This window comes from Protopterus annectens, chromosome 5.part1 (genome assembly GCF_019279795.1).
Source record: "Protopterus annectens isolate FY-2018-M chromosome 5.part1, PAN1.0, whole genome shotgun sequence".
Classification (NCBI taxonomy): Eukaryota; Metazoa; Chordata; order Ceratodontiformes; family Protopteridae; genus Protopterus; species Protopterus annectens.
This window is the reverse complement of record NC_056736.1, coordinates 634,669,982-634,688,333: the sequence shown is the minus strand read 5'-3', so window position 1 is coordinate 634,688,333 and position 18,352 is coordinate 634,669,982. Positions and strand designations below refer to the sequence as shown.

General features: G+C 36.2%; 1 protein-coding gene across 1 annotated transcript in view; it reads right to left on the bottom strand.

Annotated features, from left to right (window-relative positions):
* LOC122803241 (protocadherin Fat 4-like) overlaps positions 1–18,352 on the bottom strand; it is a 165,761-nt gene that overhangs the window by 39,157 nt on the left and 108,252 nt on the right. The window contains exon 4 of the mRNA XM_044072839.1: positions 15,375–15,555. Coding sequence (XP_043928774.1) covers positions 15,375–15,555 — 181 coding nt within the window. The remainder of the gene's footprint in view (positions 1–15,374; positions 15,556–18,352) is intronic.

Genomic DNA, 18,352 nt, shown 5'->3' with positions numbered 1-18,352 from the left:
TAATGATTGGTAGTTGATTTTTACATGCCGAGTTACCAGCCCTGACGCACAACCTTCAACGAAGGTACGCCCATTCACGCATGTCTCCACGCAGATGACGCTCTAGCTGAGAATCGAACCGGACAGCGTCTTACTGTGAGGCAACAACGCTACCGCAGCACCACCACCGCGGATATTTGCATTTGTATATCATTTCTAGTAATAACACTGGTTAAAAGTAAAGTCCAATTTTGTCACAATGCCTGATTGACTATCATTAGTATTAAACTGAGAGTGCAGAGAATATGCCTGTCTTGCTCTCAGTTTTAAGCTACACAAGCAGAAATTCTGGAAGCCAGTTGCAGACAGCCTAACTACATGATGCTAACTCACTTTACATGGCTCTAAGCTTTAAATGGCGTAATCAGAATGATACAATGTCTCTTATGTGTTGAGTACAAAGAATAACATTATACATTTCAGTCATTCTCTTTACTATGTTAGGATTCCATCATCCCCCCCCCAAAAAAAACATACAGCTCCTTACCAGGGAGCACCTAATATTTGGCATATGTTTAGTCATACATGTCACATACTGAATATATGTATGAAACTATACCTTTAATTTAAGACAGCAAGTAGCCTGGGTGTGAGTCATTTTTCCTGGACTGGGACTACAGAAAAAGAGTAGAGGTGAAAGCATCTCATCCTGCGTGTTCCTGCAAGCCTTGTTTTAGCTATCTTGAGCTGTTATGCTAACAAGACCTTCCTTTACAGGTCTGACATGATGCCGGAAGAAAAAGCATTTTTGACAGCAGTAATGGCTATTGAGATGCTTTGACTCTGGGCTTTCTATACTGCCACTGCAGAAACTTGCCTTCCCTTAAAGCCTGTACCACAATGTTAAGACCAAACAAGACTTGAACAAGTAAACAACCCTTTGTGCTTACTCTTCCAATTTGGCTTATTTTTTTTACATTTTGAATGAAATGTCACAAAAATAATGTTTTTATTATGCAATAAATTGAAGTATTCTTCTAAAAAATGTCATCTTTTGGCACTGCACTGAAGCACCAACATATTTTTACTTTGCTTTTTTTTATTTAATTTTTGACTTGAGATGATGACCCCAAATCCTTCATATACAAAATTGCAGGAGAACCTCTGAAATCAGGAAATCCTAGAATGAAGGTTGTGAGCTGCATCATACTACAAGCGGCTTTGAGGACAAACCAAAAAGAAATCAATGTGTCATATTTCTTCATGTCACAAGCAAGGAAAAAAATTAAGGCTTTTAATTTACTTTTCAACAGTAGTGAGACAGAATGACAGCATTAAATCTCCCACATGTGGGATATTTATTTTTAAGAACTTCAGGAAAACTATAAATGCATAATGCACTGATCTTAACACAGAGCACAAGACAGTAAAGACAAGATACTGAATCTCATGACTTGGTTGATTCACTGGTAACAGACAGAATTGTTGGCAAAACCAGAAATAATCACCTAAGGAGCAGACAATTAATAGAAACTAAGGGGTCTGCTAAGTGCAAAACTGAACATGAAAATATGCTAAAATGAAATTTACATTTTAGCTAAAAAATTGACAATAAAAATATAACTGCAAGCAATTACATGATAATGAAGATGGCATCTGAGAAAAAAACAAATGAAATTATACTTTTGTACAAATGCTGGGGCTTTCAACATGAAAATCACAGCTGTAAAGCTAAAAAAATTATGCCTGTAGACTCTGTGGAAGTTAATAATCATTTTATCAGAGTAGGTTTGAAATTAAGGTGAGAGAAGCAGCAAGATATTAATGTTGCTGAAACAAAAGAACCATCAAAAGCAAAAATGTTTGTCGGCATAACTAAAGAGCACTCAATGAACACAGTGTATGCTAATCATAATATTCAAGTTTTGAATGAGAGCAAAACTGAATTTTTTTTCTGAAAAGATGCAGATTAAATGCAAATTATATATGTATTTCAAGTGCACAGTGTGAAGAATACAGTATAATGAATGCATTTACTTATACATTGTTGTACTTAAAAATGAATGTTGTAGAAATTAGCAAATATGTTACTGTTTTATTCTGGGCAGAACTTAAACCACTGAGTCAAGTCTTTTTCAGCTATGCATACACAAACATAGAGTGCAAACTATTGTTAGCCATTTTGTAATCTCAGCTAACCAATCAATTATCTAGGGGAGAGATTCGTGTATTACACTGGGCTTGACAAAGAAAATGCATGAAATCCAGTTTTCTGACTGGCTGACTGACAAAATTGTGGTGTGTAGTCAGATCGTGCAGTCTAATGATATTGAAGGAATGCTGAAGCTAGCTGTGACACAGAGAGGTGAAAATATGGATGACGGATGGCTGGATATTCACAGAGATGTCCATCTAGAATGTTTGATCATTTCTAAGGCTCACATATTAAATGGTGAATGCTCTGTGCAGAACACAGTGAAGGAGTACTTATTTAACATTCAGAATTCTCCTGGCAAATGACCCACGGTGTCAAGGAAATGCAATAAAATATGTTTTTTGATAGCGCTTCTTTGCAAGTGCAAACTTATAAATCGCTGTGTGCAGAAGTTGTAGTGCAGAATGCAAATGATATGTTAAAAAGGTATGATGATCTGTTTGAAGACACACACACACACACACACACATATATATATATATATATATATATATATATATATATATATATATATATATATATACATATATGTAGGTTGACTGACATTTAAATGTATCACGAGAGTTTTTTATATTTATTTATTTATTTCACATTTGTTCATCGGGTTAGTCCAACTGAGTTTGCAAACAAACCCATTTTCAGTGGAGACAGCAAACATAAGTAAAAATAGTGACTATATACAAATATTAAAAAAGCAATCACAATACAAAATAATTATAAAAAAGAAAAGATTATTAACTATTTGCATTGCATTGATAGTAAGCAAACCATTTTCAGTGGAGACCCAAGGGGAAAGAGCCCTAGCAAACATAAGCAAAGAAAAGCATACAGGACAAAAACTATTAAAAACAACACTGCAAATACGAAATGAAGTATTAAGAGAAAAATAAAAAGAAAAAAATTATGAACTTTAAGGGTTGACCTGATAGCAGTGGACTAAAATTTACTACATATGAGGGTAAAAGCAAAAAGATAATTGTTGTTCAAAATAAGGACAATGTATAGACATTGATAAGAAGTGGGGGGGGGATAAATAGTGTGGAGAATGGGAGGAGGCTATAGTAGTAGAGCTGAGGGTTTAGGAGATTAGTTTAAGCAGAACTTATTAAAAAAGAAAGAAAGTTAGGAGATGTAACAGGTTATACAGCGGGAGAGACTAAGACTACATGTGGTCAGTGCAACTGCATAATTTCAAGTTTAGTAGGTGGGATTTAAGCTCCTTTTTTAAAAAAAATGTATATATTTTTTTATTTATTTTTGTTGACCAGGTTAGTCCCACTAGGCTAGTGGCTTCTTTTCAGGTGAAAACCGAGGTGGTAGCAACATGGCCGGCCTTAGGCATAGGCGAACTAGGTGACCGCCTAGGGCGCCATACAGCCGGCCTCGTAAAGGGCGGAATTTTAAGTATTTTCTTATTTATTTTAGTAGCGTTGTTGACTCACAGCAAGACGCTGTCCATTCGATTCTCACGTAAAGTGTCTTCTGTGTGGAGACATGCGTGAAGGGGCTTACCTTCGTTGAAGGTTGTGCATCAGGACTGGCAACTCCACACGTAAAAATCTTCTACCAATCATTAGCGGACCGGAGTTCCGCTGTGGCGACCCCTAACCGGGAAAAAGCTGAAAGAAACAAAAACAACTTTTGTTATTTTGCGATCTTCTCGGCATCCTGTCTCTGAGTAAAGGGCGCCGAGAAGATCGCAAAATAACAAAACCATACGGAGAAGGAAAGGAGAAAGTGCCCTCCCACTTTTATTCCTTCAGGTTGGCCAGCCACTGAATAATACATCAGAATAATAGGAAGGTGCTTTAGATATAATGATCACTTTCCAGGTGTGATGCAAGGTTAATTACGAGCTGCAGGTCAGAGAAGTGGAACAAACAGAGTGTGTGCGTGTGCGTGTGTGTGTGTGTGTGTGTGTGTGTGTGTGTGTGTGTGTGTGTGTGTGTGTGTGTATGTGTGTGTGTGATTCTATTCAGCATAGTGTCTGTGATCTCATAAAAGATTGTTAACGTACTGAAACCTTTTCTGAAACCATGCTGACATTTACTGAATACAACATATTTATTGACATCAGTAAGTTGAAGGTATATATTTTTCAAAGATTTTTGCTAAAAGCAACATGTTGGAAATGGGCCTAAAGTCAGTTGGCTGGATGGGGTGGCGTGTTTTATGGACTGAGTTATTTTAGCATTTTCTAAATATTGGCAATGATTAGGAACAGTTTTTTGTTTAATGTTAGTGGTTTGAGAATATGGATACTGGCCATTTTAAGAAATAAGGGGTGGACTTTTAATTCTGTCTGCTGACCAGTACTCTGTAGTTTGGCACAGAGTCAAAGCTTTCTTTTAGTAGAGAATATTTTGAATGTGAATTTAAGGACAATGTAGCTAAGTTGGGTAAGTGTGGGGGGGTATAGGGAGGTAGAAATGCTTGTGAATATGGGGTGGTATTGATGAGATGTGGCAAAACAGTCCTTCAGTAGATTTGGCAAGTTTAATTGTGGGAGGGTTTCAGAGTTAGGTCCTGTCATGGCTGGAATGTTTGCTAGTTTATGTTCTAATAATTATTTGCTTTCATGCCAGCACATTTTGGAGTGACTCAATAGGAGTTTTCACATGGATCTATGGAAGATTGTTTAGCTATTCTCACAGCAGTTTTATGGCAGTTCTTCAGGACTGCTATTGTCAAGCAGGGGCTGCTTGTGGGAAGGATTTGGAGTGTAACAACTGTATCCAATTTAATTGCACTTTTATATTTCTTATCACACAGAAACATCCATTCTTGCAGATTTTGTTACAGTGATCAGTTGGCTTTGCATGGAAAGAATGTTGATGGACAATATTTGGGGGGCAGCATGTATATGAGTCCAGTCAGTCACTGTGACTGCAGACAGAATGGATAGCTTTGTAGTTAGTAGAAAGGGGACACCAGTGATTACTACATACTTTTTGTTCCTTAAGGAACCATCTGGAGATTGCAGGGTTACAGTTACTAATGGAGTTGGCTATATAATATAATTTCTATTTGTTTCTCTAGTGATATATATCTATACACGAATACGCTCGCGTGTGCGTGTTTGTCTCTGTGTGTATGTTGGTATCCTAGTGACTGCTAAGAGCTGACCTATGTCTGGCATACAAGGCATCTTCCGACCAATGATGGATATTTTGTACATCAGCAAGTCCAATGGCATCATGGAACAGACTCCCCCCATCCACATAAAACAAAGTTCGGCCCTATGACTGTCCATAGTCAAACACAACTTGGATTTACCGATGGGAAGCAGAAAATGTACTCTAAGAGTGCTACCTGAGTGGGTCCTTTCAAATTATTTATGGTATGATCCCAGTTATTTTCATGAAGGGTAATATATAATTATGAGCCACAGCCTGTCTCTCTCTCTCTCTCTGTATATATCTACATGCATATGTGATTGTGTATTAAAAGGGGTATCTGTTGCTGTTCTATGTTTTCTGGTAACGTGCTGGTAAAGGAATCTAGACTCTCTATAGATCTCTTGTTGCTCTGCATTGCCTGTTTCCTAATTTGAATTTTTACTTGACTGTGCTTGTGTTATTTGCAAAAATGATGTAGTTGATATGTCTTAACTTCCCAAACCCAGAAATAGTTGAAAGAGTGCACATCCAGTTGACAGACTCTACTGACATTGTTCTAGTCAGAATGAATATTTATATTGAGCTTATTTCTACATCTCCAGACCAACTCCCTTTGTATTAAACAAGCCTAACTTCAGTCTGACCTGCACTTACTTCAGCAATGGTTGCATGCCCTTTCATTCTGTCTGTCCATTTTTTTGTGTCTCTGGCAGTTCCCTTCTTCTCCTCCTGAAAGAAAACTCCAACTTACCCAACTTAAGCTGGCCAAAGGTCCTGTCTCTGAAAAGGGTACATCACCTAACTCTTTTGATCCTGATACAAACACACATGCATGTGCTCACAATCACACATGCATACACAGAAACAGACACACACACAAACTCTTTTATACCTGATCACCCAGATCAAACTATGGTTTTGCATCATGCACCTGACTTCTGTGAGTCTGTGGACTACTGTTTTCAAAAGTGGGGCCTAGGTCCATAACGGTTTGTGAACCACTGCTCTACACCAACTACCAGACTGCTGACAGAAATTAGTTTGACTTTCAGTGCATTTTCAGGGTATTAAGGGTCTCAGTGCATTTTCAAGGGATTATGAGTTTTAGTTCATTTTCATGGCATTGTGAGCTTCAAAGGAAGAAAGTTTACTGCTGCTCATGCTAAGTTTGTTTTCAGTGTAAAACTGTTTTGCTTATCAAATGGCACACTGTGTTGTAGAATTTGAAAGCAGTGTTAGTAGCATAATTGTCTTTGGTGCAGGAGGCTATGGATTCTACTCCCACACCATGTAGATGGAGTATTGAATTTGTAGTGCCCATTTGATTGCTGATTATTTGGTGCATTTTAAGGGAGAATAGGGGTTCTACACTCCTGAGTATGTCCTCCTTTATATGAGATGCCTAGTAACTATGAATGTGTTGTCAGTTTTAGTAATTTCCTATTGCAATATTAATGGTAATACAGGCAATTAATTCCTCAAGAACAACAGGCACTGAATTTGTAGATGAAACATTAAGATGTAAAGTTGTTTGCCGGAGGCAACATCTTCATTAATTATAGATCTCTTTAATGTGGAATTGTTCAGACGATTTCTCTTCTGCAGAGATTGTGTGTAGTGAGTGATATTAGTAGATTGCTATGACAGAAGTCCGAGTGGCCATTTATGGTTGAAATTTTCTGAAATGTGTAGTTTGTCATTATTGGTTTATACATTTTGTTTCATTGCTTATTAAAAGAATGTTTAAAACTACAAATTTAAAACGCATTCTACAAAGTGGTGCTATATTATATAAGGAATGTAATTTAATGCAATCAGGAAGGTGAATCAAAGAACAAATAAATGTATGCATGGCCCTAAAAATGTGTGCAAGGAGTCTATTTTAAAAACATTCCAAAAGTAAACTTAATCCTCCACTGGCCAGATGCATTTTCTATAAATGTGGGTTTTCATGTCGTTTCAGTGGCAAAGAAGTTTACTGTTCATGCTAAGTCTGTTTTAACTGTGTGACTGTACTGTTTGTTAAGCAAATGGCTTTCTGCGTGTGATATTCTAGCTTAAGCTACTGTACCCAGGGAGGAGACAGGTTACAATTCTACTTTCACTGAGCTGTAAGGCTCGCTCGCCTATGTTTAGATTAAATTAAGCAACCCTTTGGAACAAGGCACATGGGTTTCTATTTTCTGAAGACATGACTTTTATAGTAAAGTGTGTGAGAAGGAGCAGCAGATAAAGCAGCCTTACTAAAAGAAATTTCCATCTTCACTTGCAGTTTAAACTACATTACAAAATATCTTTTCTTCTGTACATTTAAATAATTGAAGGAAATGACTGGATTGAATTTCTTGGGTATTGGCCTACCTTTGAGCGTGGCTCATAGTGTTGCTTCATGAGTATTGTGTGGGTGGGGCTTATGGGGCACCGGAGCACTACTTTGCCTAGGGCACCATATCAGCTAAGGCCGGCCCTGGGTAGCAATAGCACTAGGGGAAATGTGGCCAGGGCATCAGGGGAACTTTTCCTGCTCTTTTCAATAGGTGCCACGGGATCTTTTACACCTACCTGAGCTATAATCAACTCAAACAGATGGGATATCAGTATAACATCTCACTGGAAGGACAACACACTCAGGAGTGCAGAACCCTCCTTATGCTCAACTGTAGTATTAGCAATGTCATAACCTGGTATAGGAGCAGAATCCACAGCCTTCTGGAGATTAGGTGAGTGGGCTACATATTGTGCCACTTACACTGTTATCCCTGTTATTCATACTCTGTACAGAGACTCTATTATGCTTAAGGCTAAAAGTGAGCAAGAATTAACACATGAAGTCTTGATGAGTAATAGTCAAATAGGCAGAACCAACAAAATGAGTTAATAGTGTGGTGATAGTGGTAATACAGGGAAAGTACAGAATTTGCACTGAATTTCAAGACCTTAGCAAATGGATCAAGGATAAACATTATCCACTTCAAATTATTGAATATATAGTAACAATTACATCTAATAACAAATTATTTCCATTACTGATGCAAACAAGGACCTTTTAGGAAGTCCCAGACTCTGTATATTGGTAGCTACAGATTCTTGAGGTTGGCTTTTGGGATCATATCAGCACTTGAAGTGTTCCAGAGAACTGTGGCAAATATAGTCGAGAGACTAGACTGAATAGTCAATAGTATTAATGCACTCTAGGCTGGAGCACTACTAAGCAGCAAAATGACAGGTTTTTAATCAAGTGTTTAAATATATTTTATTCAAATTTATATAGAAGAAGAAGCATAATAAATTGAAATAACTATTCACACACGTTTTGACATCAGTACTTAGTCTATTTATTACTATAATTCATTAAAAAGTTAAACAGTGTAAATTGGTCATAGAACAGTGATTAACATGTCTCTATTAATATATTTATTTCTATCCAGTACTTATATTCCATTGTTATTTTGTTCATGATTCAAGTTGTTGAACAGAATGAGATGTCATTATTTTGAAACTCAACAAAGCCAAATGCCAACTATATGCTACATCTTTAAAATACATGGTTCATGTGCTGAATGAAAATGATCTTTAACAAGATACAGATAAAGTTCATGCAGCTGCAAATATGCACAAAACCATTAACCAATCATCTCTAATAGGGTTCTTGAGAATAGTACAGTATCTGTTAAAGATTATTTCACACTTAATAGAGATCACAGTGCCATTTGAAAGCTAGACAATGACACACTATGGCATAGCTTAGACAACTGGACAGGAGACCGTACATTTAACCTGGAGGTGCCACCTATGTGCCTCTTGGATAAGGGCAATTGGTGCTGATCATAAAGTGGCACTGCAAATATAGACCATACAACTTGGTCGGTATAGGAACAAGGGTAAAACATGGCTAGGCTTATAAAGGCCCTAGGGCCGATAGCATAGTAACCTCCTATGAACCTATGAAAAGAATAGTTTGGAGTTGTTAAAGAGGTTAGTTACCATAGCAACAATTCGAAAATATTATTATGGTATAACATTATCCACAACACTATATACTGATAGAAAACAGCAATGGATATGAGCAGTTCAACTACAGAAGGACAGATCTGTTCTCTATGTGTCAAGAATATTAAATGTAAGTGTGGAAATGTGATCACAAACTAATAAAGAAGTGCTAGCAACAGTCTTTGGATGGTAAATATTTCATGACTATATAATGAAGAAAGGATCATACTGGAATCTGATCATGAACCACTTCAGTGTCTTTTAAGTACCTTTCTATGAAACATTCACACATTTGCAAAGAGTGTTATTATCAGCACATAAAAATGCATACAATTACAAATAATGCAAAGAAATATATGTACCTTAGAGATGTCCCCAGCAGAACATATGAAAACAAATACACAGGGGCTTTCAGAGAAAGCATTAGATGCATTATGGAATCTGTTGCAATCACCTTTGACCACTGTGAAGTTGCAAGGGCTAAAGCCCATACAAGATATAACTTACAGCTAAAATAACTATGAGCTGTCATCATGAGAGGATGGCTAGAATAACCCAAGCAATTCCTTTGTCAAGACATACTTTTCACTTTGAGATATTATGAATACAAGGCGTGATGCACAAAGCTTAAACTCACACACCTATGTGATCAAAAACTAACAAAACTAAATGAGCCTCACCTCATTAATATCATATCTTGGCAAGACATGTCTGGGCAGACATAACATATAGTTCATACTTATAAAATATAGTACATGCTCAGGATCTATAACCACAAATGATAGCTAATTCCACATGAGATTCCTTGACTACCATAACTAAAGTTAAGCAATGATTTGTTTTAGTATAATGAGCTTATTAGTGTGTGTGTGTGTGTGTGTGTGTGTGTGTGTGTGTGTGTGTGTGTGTGTGTGTGTGTGTGTGTGTGTGTGTGTGTGTGTGTGTGTGTGTGTGTGTGTGTGTGTGTGTGTGTGTGTGTGTGTGTGTGTGTGTACTACTATTCCTAGTGTCCTGAAGTTATTCATTTCAGAGCTACCACAGCACAATCAGTGATAATGGTTCTGAAGTACATATTTTCAAGATAAGGAATATGAAGAATTTCGATCCTTTGTGAAATTGTAGGAATTAATGATCTCCTCGACCAAATGATCAAGTAGAGAAAATGATCCAAATAATTAAAAATGTCCTTAAAATGTGTGACTACTTAGATGAGAACACTCTTATTCCTCCTTATTCTGTAATGAAGTATTCCAGTCTGTAGGATGTTTGCCAGCACAAGACTTAATAACAGAAGACTGAGATTAACATTTCCCATTTCTGTTCCATTACTGGTTTCAGAAAATGGACAGATTTTAGAGTTGTTCTAGACTACACAATAAAAAAAGAAGTTTTTTAAAGATAACAGTACAAATAATTTATCTGCTTTTAAGGGAGGAGTGAGTGTAAGAATGGATCTCAATTTTGATTTATAACATAAAGTTCCAGTTTGTATATATTAACACATAGACATAGTAGTTATCTGACTGCAAATATAATTGTATGCAGTCAATCCATAGAGGGATCTTAGTTTAAACTGAAATGTGACATGAGTCTGTGAATGGCACTAAACATTTAAGACATCATGTGGTCAGGGGTGTGAACCTTGTAACATAAGCTAGATCTTCATTAAAGTGCTGAAGTAAAAACATTGAATATTTATTTATTAATTTATTGGCATTTGTTTACCAGGAAAGGCCACTGGGCTGAAAGAACCCATTTTCAGTGGAGGCCCAGGGAGAAAAGCTCCACAAGACAATGAATATACTGGTACTTAACATTTGAAATAAATAGTAAATAGAAGCAGTGTTGGCAAAGAGAGATGATACTAAGCAAGACAACAGAATAGAAAGGATATACATATAAACTATATACAGATATCAATTTAAGTATACATTTTAACACAAGAAACTTATTGTTATACAATCTTATGAATGTTGTGTGTTCCTTGGGGGTCCACTTCAGAAGACTGAAAAACCAATAGACCAAGTCCCAAAACACTGAAAATTCAAAATGCTGAACACATTTTAATACAGGGGCAAGCCTCCCACCCTCACCACTCATGTGATTGCACAACAGTGGAGAAAGGGCAAATTCCATCATTCAGTATTTTGAATTTTCAGTCTTTTGGGATTCAGTCTTTTGTTTTTTCAGTCTTCTGAAGTATACCCATTCCTTAGTATCCTATTGCATTTCAGAGACTCATAAGTAGAAGTGTCAGAATTATGAAACAAATCCAAAATATAGGAGAACAGCAGATGTTGAACATCACTGTTATCCTTTAAACATTGTTTTGCAGGGAGGCAATCCCCCTGCACCCTGTAATGTGGGACCAAGCACTCATATCCTCTAGGCTTATGTATACCAACTCTGAAATTGCTGTACCGCAGAAGAAAAGAAATATTTCAGGAAATGTCAGCCTCAGACTTGGTATATGTAGGTCCAGATTTTTGGTCATTCAGGCTTGCGTTTTTGGAACTGTCACTAATGAGCCTCAGGATATCAGTTACTATGTTCTTTATATCTCTTTTCAGATATCCTGAACTCCACTGCTAACAAAGCCTTCATTTGCAGGTCTAATAATATGTCCATTTTATTTCATTAATGTTTCATTTGTCAACCTGGTAAGTGAGCCAGTATGATGACTCTTTGGCTTTGACCCAGGCTAGAGGCTTACGAAGTGTGCTTGTTTATTTAAAACAAGTGCATATAATACAGATAAGTATAATGTAAATAAATAATAGTTAACATAAACCTTGGAAAACAATGTCAGCTCAGTAGAATATAACATAGTTCTTAATTTGTGATATTCTGACTGACAAGTTCATAAACAATTCAAAACAAATGGATTAGAAGGAATTTTGTTCAAAAGGCTGTAAATATCAATGTTATATTTAGGCACAGAAAATATAACTGCTTAAGAAGAAGCAGGCAACTCCAGCACCAGTGCTGAGAAGTGATATTCAAGGGGATTTGGTTTGCCATTCCAGTGAGGACCAGCGGAGGGTACCTTCACCAGAGACATTGCTACACTACATCTTTTCTAACTGTTCTATCAGGATTTCTAACAAAGTTGAGCAGACTTAACTGAATGTAATTAATCATAAATATAGTCACTCATTTCTTAATTCAGTAATTTAGTCATCATTTTTGATAACCTTTTTATCCTACTTGGGTTTGGGAGAACCAAACAACATACTAGTGGTCTACAGGCATATGGCATTGAACTAATGCTGGATATGAAATCAGTACATTACACACACACACACACACACACACACACACACACACACACACACACACACACACACACACGCACACACACACACACACACACACACACACACACACACACACACACACACACACACACACACACACACACACACACTCACTCATATTATGCATGCATCTTTGGACAGTTTGGAGAATCACTAGACTTTTGGATCTGGGATGAAAGTGATGCAACCAGTGAAAACTCACACTGGCACAAGGTGAACACACAGAGTTTATACAACAGGCATTTCAGCTGAGAATAAAATTGGAGAATTAATAGATAACAGCCAAGAATACTAGCCAATTTATCAGTGTAACAATAACAAATATAGTCAATATATTTAAAATGGATTCACTTCAGAAGTTCGAAATACTGAAATCTCAAATTTCAGTATCTCGAGCCCAAAAAGTGGAATTCACAAAACAACGAAAACTAAAACCCACGAAATTCAAAACCTCGAATACCGGAAGTTTTGAATTTTGCGGTTTTACTACACACACACACACACACACACACACACACACACACACACACACACACACACCATCCACCACACAAACACACACAATCACTCTACTACATGCAAGCCCCCCTGCACCCCACACCCCCCTACTTAAATATTCTCACTCTGATGTCGCACTACATACAAACACACACAAAACACCACAACACAAGCTACTTTCTCTTCGCACATACACATCACAGCAACAAAACACACTGACACACACCACAGCCCCTACCCAAACTCCTTAACACACACACACACTTACCTGAATACATAACCATAGCAGAACTTTAGACGCGCAATATTCAAAACCTCCTGTATTTAAGGTTTTGAATTTCACGCTTCTAAACTTTCGCTATTATGTGGATTCGGCTTCTTGGGCTCGAAATACTGAAATTCGAGATTTCAGTATTTCAAGCGTCTGAATGGAGCCCATTTAAAATATATGTGCATATCCAGGTGTTAATATTCCCCTTGCCAATTGTTCATTCTGCACTACAGCATCCTGTAAGAGGAGAAGGCATGATTTCTGACACTCTTCTCAAAAATACTGCCTACTCTTGATTCATAGTGTTGACAGATATTGGGAAATATTGATGTTTAATTGGTAAGGAAGTACTTGCAATGAGTACATTATTAGGGTAGGATAGGAAGCATTGTAAAGAATGACAGGGAGAGAAGCTCCCACGTGTAATTTAGGAGAGAATTCCACACTGCAGGCAAGAGTTTTGAGAAGGCTGTTTCAATAATACATATCATAAAACTGATAATTTAAGGAAAAAACACCTCCAGTAAGAGAGTACTAATAAATAGTGTTAAATATGTTATCTACATACAGATGAAAGAAGTCGGAATCAAAGAGTTTAGGGAACTGTTACAGAAGGTGTCTGTGGAAAGTATCTGCTGAGTAAAGTGGTAAATTCTGAAGATGGAGACATTTAAAATCAAACGATTTTAAGTTTAAAGTAACACTGGAGAGAGCATAATCAGGTTTAGCTATAAGAGCATTCTTACTTTTAGATATACTCAATAATACACATACACATACACACACACACACACACACACGCACGCACGCACACACACAAACGCATATACAAACATGCACACATGCATACAAGTGCACACGCAGAACACACACAGACACACACACACACACACAAACACATATACAAACATGCACACATGCATACAAGTGCACACACAGAACACACACACTCACAAATGCAAATTTATATGGATCCATGCAAAGAATTCAAAGCCTCTTAATGTCGACAAACAAGTAAACTCATCAAATCTCAGCTGTAAGAAAAACAATAATCCAGCTTTACCATGGTACCACAAGGGCAGAATTCCCCATTCTGTCATAAATCTTGTACCCTGCAACTCCCAACAAGCTTCAGCATTGGTCTTGATAGGGAGCAAATATACTTTCCTCTCATTCAACTCTTTCATACAACTGTGACTCAATCAGCTTGACTCAGTTATCTATAGGCTGTCAAGCAGTTTGACCACTTTCATATAAATGGATGTACTTTGAAATATCAAAGTACAAATACATTGAATAAAAAAATTGATCCAAAATGATCAAAACACACAATAACAAAGAAAAAAAAAGTAGAACTTATGTTTTCCGCAGGGGGCAAGCCCTACCATACCCCTCTAATTATATATACCAATTCTGAGATTGCTAATAACAAAAAGAACACTAAATACAGGCAGCGTGGATAAGCTGCTGTTATTAATCCACAAGGAAATCTAAAAGAAAAGGTTAATAGTCAGTTTCACCCCTATCACAGGGACTTTATTAGAACTGAGCACAATAAAACAGACCATTATTTAAAGCCAATCCATTCACAGACTACCAATCAGGAGATAAAATAATTAACTTAAAGTGACTTGGCTTAATTACATTGTTTGGAGCTTCCTAAAACAATGTTATTTCCTATAAGTAAGAATACATAATCCAACAATAAAAACATGTTTGTAATAAAATCACATAAAATGATTAATTAAATATAAACATTTTAAAAAAATTGGTTAAAAATAAAATAAAAATAGTAGTTTAAGAATAGTACTGTTTGACCTGTTAAAATCTACTTGCTTTCATTCTTAATAAAGTTGCAATAGTTGTAATTAAATTCAAGCCCAGGGTTAATAAAATCTTTTAATTTAAATCACCATATCATTTCACAGTATTGTATCAATAAATGTTTTAAGATAAAAACAAAGCTTGTTTTAATACTTAATTACCTTATATCTCCATTTAGCCCTTCATCAAGATCTGAAGCCTTTACTTTAAAAAAGCTTGTACCAATAGGGACACTTTCGGAAACAGATGCAGAATAGACCATTTCATCAAACACAGGGTAATTGTCATTCACATCATCAACAGTTATAATTATGGTTTGTGTGCCAGTCAGTTGTGGAACACCTGAAACAAACACAAAATATGTGTATTAGGTAAGCAATAATTGGTCACAAGTACAAATACCAGCCTTATATGTAGTTATTTAATGCATGCACTGTTTGTGTATTCACTAGACATGTTCACAGTTTAAGACAATTTCCATCAGTAAGGTTTCCCGTTTAAAATGTTTGTCTTTACCAAAATGCATAGCACCTCATATAATAATAGTCACTGTAGACATAAATGTGTCACCTCCATTAGTAGGCTGTAGCAAATACTTTTGCAATGATGTAATATGAGAAAATGTCCCCTGTTCCATGGAAGTTGCTGCTGGGAGCATCCCATTTCCCTAAGATGCAGCAGCAGGCTATGAGTGAGTATATCGATAAAAGAGGTACAAATGGCTTTGCTCTCTGCATGAGGATAAATAATCATCCAACATTAAAACAGGTTTTGAATTCCACTTTGGGCTTTTGAAATCCACTCTTGCATGTATTTCAGGAAACTGGCCTTTGCTTCTGTAACATATAACTGGCATATAAGAACACAAAGACTTTTTTGACCGGACTAGCAAAACAAATTCTCATCTCACTAAAAAGGTGATGATTCTTCTTCCATACCTCTCAACCTCTTAGTCCAAGAAATCTGGATAAAGTCTGACAAAATGGGGAAACAAAGGCCCAAAAATAGGGACATATTTTAAATATTGCTCTTATAAACTTAAAAAGCTGCTAGAGTAACAACATTTGTTTTAACATACATTTTCTGAAGGATTTGATGTCTGAAAGTCAAACCTATGTTATAATTTAGTGACTTCAATCCTCAAATAATCCCATTGATTTGCCAGAAACCACAAATTTTATGAGGAACAGACCAAAAATATGAGCCAAAAATATGGACATTCTGCGAAAATCTGGACAGTTGAGAGGTATGCGTTCTTGCATAAGTACTAATAATGGTTAAGGTGCTTGTCTTACAGACACAAGATACAGGGTTTGATTCTCACATGGGGTAGTTGGCTTGGCTTAAAATGGCCTATGGGGGCAGTTAGCCTAGACTAATCTATGAACCAATGAATATACACATTGCTCTGTGGCTTGACTACAGAAAGTTGTTTTCAGTCTCCTAACACTTGAGGTCCAGAACATTCTCTCTCTATGAATTGCCACAGTATGGATACTTTTCTAATGAATTACAACTGGCCTGTTATTTCCTCCAGTGTTTGTCTCATATGTCGTTGTGTGCATTACTGATTAGCATCAAAACACTTAAATGCACTGAATAATAACTATTCATGAATTTTATTCTGCAACATAAGCAGACACCTGTTCATAATACAGTTCATACTGAAACCATTGAGAGGTGCTTCTCTGCTTCCATGTTGCATGGAAATACAACTACAATTTGCCAATAGCTAATCCTCAACTCTATTATTATCAGCAATTTTAAATAGGTAAGAATAGGTCAGGCAGGTAAAAAAGGAAACTTATATGTAATCACAATATGCCCCTGAAAAGCGCCAATAAATATTATTGTTGCTCTGATGATTATAACAGACATTTATAACTTTAATGTTGCAAAATATTATAAATGAACAATTGACTGAATAATAATCCAAATAATGTAGTGTTACACGGGGGGGCAGGAAAGATGTTGGACTGTACCTGTAATCAGAAGTGAAATGCATGGGGCTGGATGAATACTCTCTGAAAAGTTTGAATTTTATGTATGTGCAATGTGGGCAGACAGAAAGAAGCAATTCTTTTCCCAGAAAAACTATTTGCTTATTCAACATGCTTACTCCACACTACTCAAATGGCTAACCACTCTGGGGGAATTTTTCTTCTCCATAAAAAACATTTAACTCAAATGTATGACAATCTCCTAGCACTTTGTTGCATAAATGTTTAGTTTTGTAATGCCTGAAGATCAAAGCTAATGAATGCAATCCCTGTGTTTATGGTCACCTGTTGCATAACTCTAAACTTCTATGCTCAAGAATTTAGGACAAAGTCAAAACAATGGAGAGAACAAAGGCCCAAAATCAGAGCCAAGTTGTAAATATGACTTTAATTTACTTAAAAACAGAAAAATAAGAAGTATGAAACTATAATGTCTACCATTATTGATCAACTGTAGTTCTCAACAATTTATCAGAAATTCAAAAAAATTTATGAAGGACACAGCAAAAATAGACAAAATCAGGGGTATTCTGCAAAATTATGGACAGCTGAGACACATGATCTGGTGTGAAAGTGCACATATATAATGTATATTGCATACTAATTGTTCAATCAGTTCAAAGTTTTCAGTCAATTTTAAGTATTCTGTGAAATACATAAACACTGGCTTAAATATTAAATATATATGTTTTATTTTCTGTATGAAGTCTTGGAAACTTTTACTCATCATATGAATTAGGAAGTTTGCATAAAATATTTGGATGCGTGACAATGCGCAGAGCTATGGGATGCATGCACATTTCCAATATTCATGGCTATTTAAACTAACAATAAGAACTAAAACATGCATATAGTGATAGAATTGTTGATAGTTTTGTGTCTGTTTGACTGGTCTACATAGGTGTTCTTATTAAAAAGGTACCCTTTTTACAACATGAAATATTTTATGAAATGTCTTTGTATCTAAATTTGTGGGAACAATTTATAGATTCTCAGAGAACACATTTCTGACATTAAGGTGTATTTTTTTCCTTGTCACACATCAAGTCCAATTCACTATTCCAATATGTCACTGTTACAAGTGGTCTTCTGTCTTTGGCTGTCTCATCAGTATAATTTTCTATTAGTATAATTTTAAG